This window comes from Pyrus communis, chromosome 5 (assembly GCF_041283825.1).
Source record: "Pyrus communis isolate YQ-2024b chromosome 5, ASM4128382v1, whole genome shotgun sequence".
NCBI classification, from domain to species: domain Eukaryota; kingdom Viridiplantae; phylum Streptophyta; class Magnoliopsida; order Rosales; family Rosaceae; genus Pyrus; species Pyrus communis.
Window position 1 is genome coordinate 27,378,052 of NC_142569.1, and position 14,572 is coordinate 27,392,623.

General features: G+C 40.4%; 1 protein-coding gene and 1 long non-coding RNA gene across 2 annotated transcripts; both read left to right on the top strand.

Moving 5' to 3' along the window:
• Window positions 1–4,141: 4,141 nt before the first annotated feature.
• Window positions 4,142–5,336, top strand: LOC148697053 (uncharacterized). Its single transcript, XR_015962076.1, has 3 exons — window positions 4,142–4,347; window positions 4,521–4,778; window positions 5,165–5,336. It is a non-coding gene; the product is annotated as an uncharacterized LOC148697053 (long non-coding RNA).
• Window positions 5,337–6,180: 844 nt separating this feature from the next.
• Window positions 6,181–10,396, top strand: LOC137724358 (polyol transporter 5). The gene is made up of 3 exons (XM_068463100.2): window positions 6,181–6,583; window positions 6,695–7,041; window positions 8,867–10,396. Exons 1-3 carry the CDS (start codon window positions 6,559–6,561, stop codon window positions 9,968–9,970), a joined length of 1,476 nt encoding a protein of 491 aa, XP_068319201.1. The 5' UTR covers window positions 6,181–6,558; the 3' UTR covers window positions 9,971–10,396.
• The last annotated feature ends 4,176 nt before the right edge of the window (window positions 10,397–14,572 follow it).

Genomic DNA, 14,572 nt, shown 5'->3' on the forward strand with positions numbered 1-14,572 from the left:
GCTGATTCTAATTTTCAGCGATAAGTAAAACAGAAATCAAATCTGACAACTTAGTGAACTTCTGAGCCTGATATTGTTGCTGCTGGACAATATTAGTAGCAGAAAAGGTCGAATAGGTCTTCTCCAGAAGATCCTCTTCGGTCAAGGTCTTGTTACAGAACATGAAAAGTGATCAGATTCAACAAACTTTAGAATTCTATTCATTCATAGACTTAAAGTCTTCAAAGCGCAAATGCTGCCAGTCATGTCTTGCTTCAAGCAAAAAGATGTTATTTTGGTAATCAAAATGATCAGCCTAGCGACCCAGAGTGCTCGTGGATCCTCCTCAGTAAGGTACTCGGCTTACAGTGCCTCATGAATATGTCTTCGGATGAAGATAATGGAAATGGCTTTCTTAGCTTCATCAACTGGATTGTCCGTCTCATCTTCAATAACAGGACGCAAATTCTTTGTAGTGAGGTGGAACTTTACATCTTGGACTCATTTGATGTAGTTTCTTCAGTAGACCTCCTAAGCGGTAAAGTCAAGTTTGTTCAAATTCGACATGTTCCTATCACAAAATAAATGGACAAGATGTGGTTAGTGTAATGGAGAAAAATCAATCCATTCACATAGGAGTAGAACATTCAGGTTGTAATAGACATGTATTCGTTTAAATTTACAGGAAAAAAAACTTTGGGTTTTCATGGGTGATATTTTTAAGGAAAACTTCAGGTTTTCAAACAAGGCATGTTTCTAGAAACTTCAGCTTTCGAAATAATTATGAACTTCAGGTTCATATGTTCCTGTAGACAAATGCAAATATATATACCGAAATATGAAACAATAAAATATGCAAATAGAACTTCATGTCTATAATTATAATTGAATTAATTATTTAGCTTTGGGCCACATTTAGAGTGTGGGTGAAAAAAATATAAAACCCATAAGGCCTAAAAAAAAAAAAGCATTTAAACTCGGGGCCCAAAATAATAGGCCAAAGCCCACAGATAGGTTGAGTAAATTGAGAACCATGAGGTCCAGGCCCAAAAATTGATGTGGGGTTAGGCACGGGCTGATTCGTCCCTAAAAAAAATTTGGGTTGTAGGCCCAAGGCAGAAAACGGGCTGCAAAATGACTAGGCCCAAAGCATAGGCCCAGACAGGATGTTGATCAGATGTGATGGGGAGCACAGATACCTTAGCGACGTTGGGATCCGATATGTCACAGCGCAGGAAAACCACAACAACCTCGTGGGTTGGGATCCAGTCCGGCACAGACACATATACACCTGTAGAGGCTGTGATTGTGTGTGACGCGGTGCATGAGAGAGACGGCATGAGCCCAGAAGGGCTCAACTGGTTCTCGGGTCTAGTTATCACCAAAGCCCAAAGGGTTGGTGTTCTGGATCAAGGCAATAGGCACAAGTAGGCCCAATAAAAGGGTGTTGTGCGAGATGGACCAAAGGAATCTGAGGCCCGTTAGAGCTTGGGTTAGGATCTTCAGGCCACCCTAATGGCACTGGGTGTGGGGATCCGCCAGAGATGGTCAATCACGCAGCTTCAGGCAGTGTTTCATGGTCAGTGCAAGCCGTGGTTCTATGGAGAACCAAGATTTGAAGACGGAGGTTGAACCTCAACGTCTAAGGGGGAAAGGGGGTGAAAACCGAAGGGATTCGAGTGAATCCTACTAAAAACTCAAGAATTTCTTCTAGAATTTCTAAGATTTTTGGTGAAAACGATGAGTTTTGTCCAAATCACATGATTGTCGATCATGTTTTCGTCGGAAAAATCGACGAGGGGAACCTAGGCTTCAGCCCAGGTTTTAGATGGGGACGTTGGTGCCTAAAATGCACCGTTCGGTTCTAGGTTTGTTGCCTTTGAAATCCCTGGCTGGGATGGGCTCACCAAGCCGACGTAGGCTATTAGCCTAGTGTTGGTGGCTTGCACGATGGCACAGCATGGAAGCGGCAATGTTAGGGTTTTACGAAACCCTTTTTTTTTAAGATTAATTCAACATATATTTTAATGCATGAGCAAATATATGATGCAATTCATGGAAATATTAATTCACATAATTCAACAATTATTGATATAATGCATACACAATTTATGTAGAATCTAAAATTTGAAAAACGTAAAGTTGGGTCATGCATTATGGTAAATGTTCATGCTAGCAAGGCTACAAAAATATCGAGATAAAAACCATTTTTTTGAAAGAACATGATTGTGTGATGATATTAATGAGCTGATTTGATGCAGAGAACTTCCACATTAGATTCCTAAGCACGGTGGTAGGAGTGTGCTGATAACGTGTTGTGGCCTATATTTAGCTGATAAGGGGCTGGTGGCACAAAAAATATAGAGAGATGTGTGTTGTAGGGTTGTGTAGAGGATGTGTTATTCCCCTTACACAATACTTTTATTTATAGTAATAAGAGAGAGAAGAAATCCTTCTCATTTTAGGAATACAAGTCCTAATAAGAAAGAATAACTAGAATTAAATAGATTTACATAATTACACGTAAATAAGAAGTTAAGAAAGAATAACTAGAATCAAATAGATTTACATAATTACACGTAAATAAGAAGTTTATAACAAAGTATTAATTATTGAATTATTATGATTAAATTGTGGTCATTGACAATTTCTGATAGATTCCATGTGTATTCATCTAAAATTTTAAGTCAAGAGACCTAATTTCTTAAAGCCTCATAATACATTATGAAATCCTTCTAAGCCCATCAAAATACTTAACATCTTAAAATACTTTAAAATCAATTCATAATGGAAACACATGGAGTTGTATGAACTACCTAAAATACATCCAGATTCTTATGGAGTTTTATGAACTCCGTTAAAATTTTCAATGAATAACTTCATAAATTCATTTAAAATCTTGATTTAATACCCTTAAATTTAAACTCGTAATTGAATGCAACTCCCTAAAATTATTGAGAGGAATATTCCAACTTTGGTACAAATGATAAAACTCGCTATTGTAGCCACAACTTGACTAAACCTATTTTTTAGACATCCATTCAAAGGGGACATGTACGAGTTCCTTTATTTACTCCTTTAATGGGGCTCACGTTTTTTTTTATTTATTTTTTTATTATTATTTTTTAGAACAAACAATATTATTTACAATAAAAAAGTGTGGGAGTAGGCTAAGCGGACTAGCAATAATGTGAGCCATATTTGTTTTTAGCGAGAATTATCTGAGATATTTCATTTACAAATAAAGAAGAATACTACAAAACTGTAGCAAATAAGGCTCATGTTTGTTTTATGTACTTTTAATTGTAATGAAAATTCACACAAAATTTGTCTGGAGAACTAATGCCACGAGTGTCGTCAAATTCCTATACCAATTTTAATGAATTTATAATCCTCTCTGAAAAATTGTTATTGGAGAAGGCTAATGAGGTCATTTTAAGTGATTAATGATATATATAATGGATGATTTGTATAAAATCAATCAAAAGTTATGATATTAACAATAAATTAATCAAATTTATTGAAATTATAAATAGGTTAACGAGACTTTAAGATATATTAAACACCTCAATCAAATTAAAATTACAAATGATGCCATTACCATTTAAAACATTGAACATTTTCATCTCCTTCATTGTAAATCACACATCCCATCACATTCAGACTTCAACCTCCCTCACCTCCCACCACCTTCAACGTCCATTACTTTAACCTCTCCCGCCTCCCACCACCTTCAACCTTTATTTTTCGAACATTGAAATCCAGTGCTTATTTCCTGTTCTGTGATTGTGCATTTGGATTCAAATAGGTTTGTGGATTCAGACACTTCGTTGTAGTGTCTGTTTCCTGTTCTGTGATTGTGCATTGAGATTCAAATAGGTTTGTGGATTTAGAAACTGCAACGTATTGTTTGTTTTCGGTTCTATGGATTCACACACTTTGTTGTAGTGTCTGTTTCCTGTTATGTGATTGTGCATTGAGATTCCAATAGGTTTGTGGATTCAGACACTACAACACAATGTCTGTTTCCGATTATGTGGATTAAGACATTTCATTGCAATGTTTGTTTCTATTCTAAACGATAATAAATAGAGAAGTACATACATGCATACACACAAATAGATCAAAAAACAAACCTGAAGCTCCACGAATACAACCGTTGTTGATAAAAACAGAAGTTATCAGATTAAATCAAGGGGTTCTAGTAATACCAATTCAATGCTCAAATAAATTAGTTTAATTATAGGTACTAATCAAGAACATCTATGACTTTCGGCTTTCCATCAGATGTAACTTGTAATCCAGAAGCAGCTGGATTCACTCCAGAATCTGATTCAAAGTTTCAGTTCAACAGCTTAATTTCCTCATGTCAGAAAATCAATCCGATACTCGATAACCTAATTTTCTTAATCACGCTTAATCACAGCTATAATCACACATTTCTTTCATATTAGAGGAATCAAACAGAACATATACGTTTAGAATTGGAGCAATTCCCCTTCCTACAATTTTCTTTCTTCATTTTCTTTTCTCCCAAACAGAAATTAAGCGATTGAAGTGATTAAGTTATCGAAGATAGTGATGAGGGCGCCGCGACCGTCGTAGTTGGGATGCGCACCGATGAATCGATCGACGTCAATTTCTTTCTTCGGCATGAGGGAGGCCAAGAACGTGGACTCGTTCATTACCGCCAGCACCGCCGATTGCAGAGCAAGGCATTGCCCAGATCCTATGGGCAAAGAAGACGCCGCAGCAGAGGAAGACGTGGGGAGGACGGCCGGTGAGGCAGAGTACAGCCGGTGAGGCGTCTTCTTCTTCGTTAACCTTTGCCTAATTAATAAAAATATATCATTGATTAAGTTTAAAATAAAAATATGTCATTGATATATGGCTTAATGGTAAAATTTTTATTATCTTTGACTAAATTACCTATATATTAATTTGGCATTTTAAATTTTTTATAATTAATAAAAAATACATTCGTGAGAAATGTAGAATAAAATTTATAAAAAACTAATAACAATTCTTTACTTATATATAATACCATAATTGCAGTTGACAGGTGAACCACAAATTTCAAGAATAAACAAATTAATAGTTTTTTCTTTTCGGACGGAAGAAAGTTACATGGATTACTACTTGACCCAAAGAAAGTAAAAAGATCAGAATTTCTTTTATCTTACAGCAACTTCCAAGAAAATATTCAGGTGACGTTGACGTGGCAGTCCACAGCCCATACAAAACAAACTTTCGGCTCTCAGAGTTTGGTCCCCTCCCGTTTCATTTTACGTGCCGCCTGCATTACATATAATAATACTTCAGTACTCAATAGTTAATATTTATTTTTTGATTTTCAATGATAGTATACATGTTTTATTCTTTAAAAATAATAAATATGTTATTTAATTTTTCTTAAACTTTAAAACAGAAAAAAATCAAAAGTGAGTATATAAAATACTTACTAATTTTTTTTTACTTAAATAAATGATATTATCTACGTTAAGAAAAAAAAAAAAGTATGTTAACACTCACAATGACTTAGCAAATGATATTATCTACGTTAAGAAAACAAAATCGAATCTAAAACATCTCAATCACAAGTAATAATAAAAAAAATTATTAAACTATAATACTAAACGGCAATATTCACTAGCTAATACCTAAGTATTATTTTTAGGATTTAACTTCGCTGCAGAAAGATTTAGTAGCCCCTCCTATTGAAAAAATCAGAAGAGCTTGTCCTGACACGACACGTATTCAAGTTGTTATTAAAAAAATCACAACTTAAATACATGTCTAGTCGTGATTAGCTCTCAACAGAAGGGCTGCTGATTCTTCACCAGCCAAGTTTTGTTCCACACGATCTTTACCTCAATTCCACACGTTTTTCGAAATAACAAATGGGACCTATCGTATCAGGTAGAATGGTCCCACTCTATCATGAAGTAGGGTGCATTTTTCTTGCTATTCTGGAACGGGGATAATTTACGTTATCTTATTTATTAATATTAAAAAAAATATAAAAATTGTTATTAGTACGCTAAAAATTTTATTCTACATTTTAAATTTTTTATATCAAAAAAGAGAAAAACATTTGTGAGAAGTCTAGAATGAGATTTTTGAAATGCTAATAATCCTTCACAAAAATATAAACTTTAAATTTTATGTCTATTTAGTATACAATACGCATTTAACAATGATAAATAAATCACGAGATTCACCACGAGGTTGGTGAGCAAAAATCCCCTTAAAGAAACCGATGTTTGCTTTTGTTGGGTCTATTTAATCCCGTTGCGTACCTAATCCCACAACCAAACACCGTGCATCCACTACTTTATCTCCTACCTCTTTCCCTTATCCAACTAAAATCCCTCTCTCCTCTCCTCTCCCTCGCCTTCTCACTGTACAAATTGTGATTACCCCCAAGCCGCCAAGATTAGAGAGCCTTTGCTAGCCAATCCTCCGGTCGGAGACCGGAGGGCCGAAGATAATGCCCTCCCCGCACCTCCGATCAAAGTTGATCCGCCAAAGAAGCCCAAGAGGAACAAGTATGCGCTCGCTTGTGCTATTCTGGCCTCCATGACTTCAATCCTGATGGGTTATGGTAACTAAATCTGCTTATCAAACTTCGATCGGCCTAATCAACTTACAAGTTTCTGTTTTTTATTTGTTAAACTCGATTGACTTTGATAAATTTTGATTGGTATTTTAACAGATATTGGAGTGATGAGCGGAGCTTCACTCTACATCGAAAAGGACCTCAAGGTCACGGACACACAAATCGAGATCCTGTTGGGTATTCTGGAAATCTACTCCCTCATTGGGTCCGCCATGGCCGGAAAAACTTCCGACTGGGTCGGCCGCCGCTACACCATAGTCATCTCCGGAGCGATTTTCTTTGTCGGAGCGATTCTCATGGGGCTCTCCACCAACTACACCTTCCTCATGTGCGGCCGCTTTGTTGCCGGCATCGGAGTCGGCTACGCCCTCACGATTGCTCCCGTCTACAGCGCCGAGGTCGCTCCGGCGTCGTCTCGCGGCTTCCTCACGTCTTTCCCAGAGGTTAGCTAGGCTGCCCCATTTAATATTTGACTTAACTTTCCAATTATGCCCTTTGGAGTGGTTAGATTAATTTTTCCTTTCTTAACGTAAAAGTTTTGTGTTTTGTGTTTAGTGTTTGGTGTTGAATCCTAGATGAACATATGTACACATGTTTCTATTTTTTATACAATGATATTGACTATTAGAAAAGGTAATTTAGGCTAAAGCGTCATTGAGTCTGTCATTCATTTTTTTTATTTTTTTTATTTTAACCAACAATATTATTACTGGAAATAGATTGGGCTAAATCACACAAGGTGGTTTAAATTCGTTTTTGATGAAAATCGAACTTAAAATCTCTCACATACATCACATATAAGTGAACAAGTAAAGAAGAATACTATTAGACTGTAATATTAAATGGTAAATCCATCATTCATCTGGTTCGAACACGAGGCATGAGAGGCGTAAATAAAAAGAAGGAAACTATTAGAGAGACCAAACTTTTTAAACAAAATTTGCAAGCCGAATAATGTGACTGTTTGATGATTGAATCATTCTTTATGCTGTAATTAAAGTTCGTTTTTTTTATTGATGACAAATTATTTAGTTTGCGAATATTGTTTAAAATTTTGATCTTTGGCATTATCACACAAGTGGTTGTGTTAAAATGATTTAAAGTTTAGAATTTCGGAGTCTCTAACATTACCACATCAGTGGTTGTGTTCAAATGTGTTTGATTTAAAAAAGAAGGTTGTATGCACCGAGTCTGCATTATTTAGACTATAGCTTGTATAAACTAAATATAAAAAAAAAACCAATGAAGAAAATAGGGCTGCAATAGCATGTCAGTTTTCGTTTCTCCATCTTTAATTGGGATTGATTTGTAATTTTCTTTTTCTATACGCCATTGATTGTGTTTGTATTGTTTGATCAGTTCCTGAGAACCTGTTATTACATGAATGCAAGAAAAATCAACCAGGGGATTTAATTTTGCTGAGATGGGTAAATAGATTTAGAACTTAAGGGTATTATGGGAAAGGAAATAAAAAATAGATTAATTTTTTAGATTATTTATTTATTTATTTTAATTTTGGTGGTTGGTAAGGTCCACGGGTCTTGTCTTCTTGATAGGTTTGGACAAACAGTCAAACACGACCTTGATCGTTAGGCACGTGTATTTTGCCGCCCCATTTCTGCTAATTTCTGACCTACTTTTCTTATTACAATAATTATTTTACTTCTTTAAAAAACAATTTGGACTCTTTTTTGTTTTGTTTTGAACAAATAATGGGGTGAAAAATTGGTTAAGTCTTACAATAAGTTAGCAATAATATGGTTCAAATCCGTTTTTAGGCGAATTAAACCTATGACCTCTCACCTACAAGTGAAAAAGAATACTGGTCACGATACTACTAAGTGTTTGGGATCTTTTAGTTGTACAGTAATGACAAAGTGGCCCTTGAGTTAATAAAAAAAAGATGGAGTGGTATATTTTAGCAATGAAGTAGAATTTGGGTGGCAAATTGTCAATAAAAATTTATTGGGTGGAAAATGGCCCCTAATAGTGAATGTGGTGTTTGTGCGAATTCACATTCCTAATTATTTCTTTGATGTAGTGTTAAAATTACTTCTCTTTCAGCCTCATGCACTGAGTTAAAACTAACGATATGTATACCACCATCTGTTTGTCTCTCTTCTCGTATTCGTTTCCCTGTAAGAGTAGATAAATAGTAAAAAATTAAAAGTTTTTGGTATTTGGTCCTTGGTACTCTTGAAATTATGTTTTTGTTAAATTTGTGAAAAGTATATATCAATTAATTTTATTTGTTTGAATTTATAATAGGTGTTTGTCAATATTGGCATAGTATTGGGGTATTTATCCAACTATGCTTTCTCCTTTTGCCCTCTTGACGTGGGGTGGAGGCTCATGCTCGGTGTTGGCGCAATTCCCTCAGTTGGTCTTGCCGTCGGTGTCTTGGCAATGCCTGAGTCGCCTCGGTGGCTCGTCATGCAGGGTCGACTCGGCGAAGCCAAGCAAGTCCTGGACAGAACCTCAGACTCCAAAGAAGAGTCCATGCTCAGACTAGCCGACATCAAAGAAGCTGCTGGAATCCCCGAGGAGTGCAATGACGATATCGTTCAGGTCTCTGGTCACAGCCACGGTGAAGGCGTGTGGAAGGAATTGTTTGTTCATCCGACACCAACCGTTCGTCATATTGTAATTGCAGCCCTCGGTTTCCACTTCTTTCAGCAAGCGTCAGGTATAGACGCCCTTGTTTTGTACAGTCCAAGAGTCTTTGAAAAGGCTGGGATCACCAACTCAGACCAATTGCTACTCTGCACCGTGGGAGTTGGACTTTCCAAAACTGTCTTCACCTTAGTCGCTACTTTTTTCCTTGATCGGGTTGGACGGCGTCCACTACTGTTAACGAGTATGGCTGGTATGGTAGGCTCCCTGGTGTGTCTTGGTACAAGCCTTACCATTGTTGATCAACACGAAGGGGTTAGAATGACGTGGGCAGTTATTTTGTGCTTGTGCTGCGTATTAGCCTATGTCGGGTTCTTCTCAATTGGGATTGGGCCCATTGCCTGGGTCTACAGCTCTGAGATCTTCCCGTTGAGGCTGCGGGCTCAAGGGTGTGGTATGGGAGTGGCCGTGAATAGGTTGATGAGTGGCATCCTCTCAATGACCTTCATTACGTTGTATAAGGCCATCACAATGGGTGGTACCTTCTTTCTTTATGCGGCCATCGGCGTTGTTGGTTGGATCTTCTTTTTTACTATGCTCCCGGAAACACAAGGCAGAACCCTTGAAGATATGGAGGTCTTGTTTGGAAAGTTCCACAAGTGGAGAAAAGCCAATAAACTGCTCGAAAAGAAAAAGCAAGTTGCTCATGGTGATGGTGGCACGAGTGATCCGGACAACAGGGCGCACCTCTTAGCTTAGTGAGTGAATTTAAACAAGTACTAGAACTACAGAACATCTCTTGAATTAAAACAAATTTATTGTACGCACCCGTTATATTAAGGGTGATTCCGCCCACTGGATCCTAATTTTGGAGGTTCAGTGGTCGGACACAACGGAACAGTTTACTATCCTAGGAACTGCCTATCCGATGATCAAAAATTGCTCGTCTTAATTTGGTGACAAAGGATGGATGATTTTCGAGCCCGGAAACGAGGAAGGAGCTTCTATCCAATGAAGAACACCAAGCTAAGATGAAGTTAGGTATGTATTGTACAAGTTTGTTGGTCGGAGTATCTTTCTTTCAGTATTTGCCGTACCTTTTATTTGTTTGTGATACATTGGCACCCAACTACCGGAGAATATTGTTTTGGTGTTGAGTGGAATAAAAAATTTCCTATTGAAAAACTTATTTGTTATTCTCTTATTTAAAAAAAAAAAAAACCGTAATGGAGAAAATGGGAGTATGAAAATCACTTCTTGTAATTTTGCAAAGACATTTATAGTATTGACCCTAACTAGTGATTGTTATCATCTGGAAAGGAGGCCACTCATTAGGATTAATTCTAAAAAATGCTTTCTGTCATTTTAAAATCACAAATTACTTTGAAACACACTACGAAAGATTTGAGACTAAAAGATATGCCAAAATATTACATTTACACATAAGTTTTGGGGTGTTTTTAGCATTAGTCTTCTTAAAGATAAATGTTAAATCACAATTTACTATATTATTAAGTGAAGAGAGCATGATAGGCAAAACATTATATTGTTGATTTTTCCTTGAATTTTTGGTCTACTACTGATTCTCGTGTATTTTTATTTAGCCAAGTTCCCTTGAACTATTATAATTCATATATGATCGAACACTTTCCTATAATGTCATTGTTGACTCTAAAAATTACAAAAACCTACGTGGCGCGCATGCCGAGTAACTAATACGCTAACTACGTCATTCGGTTGAATGCGGGGCGTGCCAACTCGTCGGCCGAGCTCGGCCGAGGAGTAAAATTTGTTGATGTCGCGTTGAGCGCGTCGTTGACTTCTCTATCTTGCGATTGCGACCGAGGAAGGAACCCTCTCGATCTATGGGTTCTATAGCCTGCAGACAAGGCTACTAATTCTGCAGAGTTCACAAATCGTCGGAGCCCGATTCAGTCACTGTGATTATATTCGTAAGAGTATAAGCACGTCGAATCGAGGCCAAACTGTATGGGCACAGGTACTCAAACGTGATGTATGTCTTGATGGTAAATGTAGTTCGGCCGTTGGAATGCCGAACCCTGAAACTTACTTGCGAGTATCCAATCATAAAATCATTCAGCGTCCAGTACGCCGAGTAATTCAATTCGTAACACCTAACTATGCCGAGAAGGCTAGTCTACCAACAAGGGTTCGAAAACCCTTAGGTAATCGGTTGGCCTCGACGCAGTGCTGTTTATCCAAACTGAAGGTGCTTCTCGGTCGGCTGATTTTGCGGCAGCAGTGCTGTTTATCCAAACTGAAGGTGCTCGCCGGGTGCCTCCACAGTGTTGTTTATCCAAACTGAAGGTATGTCGGCAGAAAAAGAAAAGGAAAAATCTCAAGGTATTTGAGAGGTTTTGCGCAGGGCAATTGTATGCTGGATTGAAGGGGGCTTTCTTGTTGCATGATTTCTTGTATTTATAGCACCTCATTCCTTGAAACCGAATTGCATCCTTATCTGGATTGGGAGTCCTTGTCCCGTTTCATTTCTACCTCGAACAAACCTATTCCCACTAGGACTTTGAATTTTCCCCTTTTTCGAGGCTTTATTCTCTTCCGGCCGGGAATCCTGGTCGCACCAGGACTTCCTCAGCCTTTTCTGTTTATCTGGGCTAATTCTTAGGATAGGACTCGACCGACCCTGCCAACTGGCCCAGGATTTATCACTCGGCCCATAGTACTTGACAACCCTGGGCCGAGTACAACCCGCTGCTCGGCCCAACAATATTATTTTGGGCCCGAACATTGCCGTCTCGCTTCTGAGGTCACCGACAGTCAACCTTTGGTCGGGCCTCAACCTTGAAGAAGCTGAAACGCCTATTGCTTTTTCGGACTTTATTTTCCTTGATGACCATTACTTAATGCGTATTTATGAGACATGATTGCACTCTCCTCGTTACCCCCGACGTACAGCCACGTGTCGATTCTCCGCCGATCTTAAAAGCTTTCAATCATGGCCCTCGAAATCGTGCACCCACTGAAGCGTCTCTTCCTCATTAATGTATTAAAACCGCCGCTGCACGCAATCGTGCGTCCTGGATCTTCGAAACCTTGATCTTATCTTCGCAGGTTCCCAAAATATCCGAAATGATTGGGACCTTTTCCCGGTTAAATTTCCCCCCAATTTGAACCAATGCTTTTCGAATACCAAACGTTTGATCTTCATTCTGAAAAGTCTATAAACACCCAAACTTCTGCCATTCGCAGCCCACGCCTTCAGAAATTTCGAAATCTTTATTTTATCATTCCTGTTTGTTCAAGCAACGCCTTCAAGTTCTTCTACCTACAACCTTCTCTTTTAACCCCAAATCCTTTCCTCCATCAATGGCCTCCTTTATCTCAAAGCTTTCTGACGAGTGCAGCAAATGTAAGGACTTCATCGATCGGAGCGCCATCAAGACGCTGCGATTAAAAAACGACATGGCCACCACCCACCAGATTCTGGGTCCCCTTTTCAAGAACACAGTGCCGTCGTCCATCACTAACCTTCTCAAGGAGCAGTGCTTAATACCCCTACTGCAGGGGTTCGATTGGTCGAAATGGACTCTGGCGCGACCTCAAGGAGCCTGGCCCTCGATCACCACAACTTGGGCCGCCTGGGTTGACCGAATGAGCACATTCTTCGGCAAGGAGTGGAAAGCTCTTGGTATCTATGATGCCATCATTCTTTCGACCATGGAGATTGCCATGGATAAGGAGCTGCTTATGGCGGCCCTGAGTTTATGGTGTTCGGCCACCAACACCATGATCCTGCCTTTCGGCCCTCTCGGCCCCACAGTCCTCAACATTTCGGCCATCCTTAGGACTTCTCCAACTGGCCTTCCCATTAATGCCGCCCTTTCCGGATGCCCTTCTCTTCTCGACTTAAAGACGTTATTCGATGAACGGGCCGTCGAGACGCTTAGTCGGGGCGACCGGGAGCCCTCAAGGGAAGAAGTTCAGAAGCTCCATAAGAACTTCTTCAACTACAACACTCTCATTCTTCACTTCGCCAGCCGAGGCGAGGAAAGCCTTAGGAAGGGAGAACACGAAGCCTTCCTCTTCTACTGGTACAACAAATTTATTTGTTGTACCAGGTCAAACAAATGCCTGGTCGAGAACATGCCGGTGGCCCAGGCACTGGCTAATGGTCGCTCCTTTGCGCTCAGCCCGGCTATACTCGCCGACCTCTACCGTTGCTTGGCCGAGACGACTATTAACAAGATTGACCCGCACCAGAACGGACCCCTCTGGGTGTTCCAACTCTGGTTGCAGTTTTACTTTTCCACCCTTCGGCCGGAGGTTCCTGCCTTTCAGCGATCGGCCGCCCTCGGCCTTCAACTGGCCTCTCGACCGGCGCCTCCTCACCGGGCCGACGAGGTCCTCAAACACTTCCTCAGCCTCGACGTCCTTTCGAACGACGAGTTCCTGGTATGCCGGCGCCAAGAGTACCCTACCTCGATCAGGCTTCCTACGGCAGCGTGGGCCGAGTCCGAGGATGCGGACATCCGTCAACACTAGGGGTCATTCATTCTGGCTCGCGATCTTCCTCTTGGTTGCGATGCCCGCCGAGCCAGCTGGGAGGTCTACCATCCCCATTTTGTCGCCCGGCAGCTTGGCTACCTCCAAGGCTGCCCTGTACCCCTGCTTGCCTCTCGGTCCCTCCTGAGTCGAGGGCGTCTTTCTGGTTCCTTTGAGAGGGAATGTAATACGTCGGAGCAGGAGTTTCAGGAGAAGTGCAAAAAATTCCGGCTCCGGCGCGAGGGTTCCTGAATCCTTGGGAACCGATACCTTCGGGGACTGGTGGGAGGAGTACACCAGCGACTTCTTCGGTGTCTCGGCCGAAGACGTGGTAAGCAGAATCTTCGGCGACCGGCCCAGACCAACGCCCTCGACCTAACCTAAGGAGTCGATCCAAGGTATATTGTCCTTTCGCTCTTTGTATTTCAATTGCTTGTCCTCGGTTATTAATTACTTTGCTATTTCAGGGGGTCGCGTGTCGAGGAAGGTGGAAGTGGTCGCCGCGGTGGCGAGGTCGAAGAAATTGGTTCCCACGAAGAAGACCATCGCCACCGAGCGGACAGTCCCCGCGAAACGCCTCCATCGAGAAGCCTAGCCGGAGGATGACGCTTCTCGTCCTTCTAAACGCGTCAAGAAATTGGCGAAGAAAGGCGACTGGGAGATTCATGTTGTTCCCAGTGACACCACAGGGACAACTGCTCCTGCCGGCTCTCCTTCTGTCCCGGCTGCCCCAGCTTCTCCAAACCCGATTCCTCCAGCCGTCTTTCTGCCTGAGACCACGATCGATCCAGTCGTCGTATCAGCTCCAGCTTCGGAACCGGTCATGGCGCCTGCCGTGGG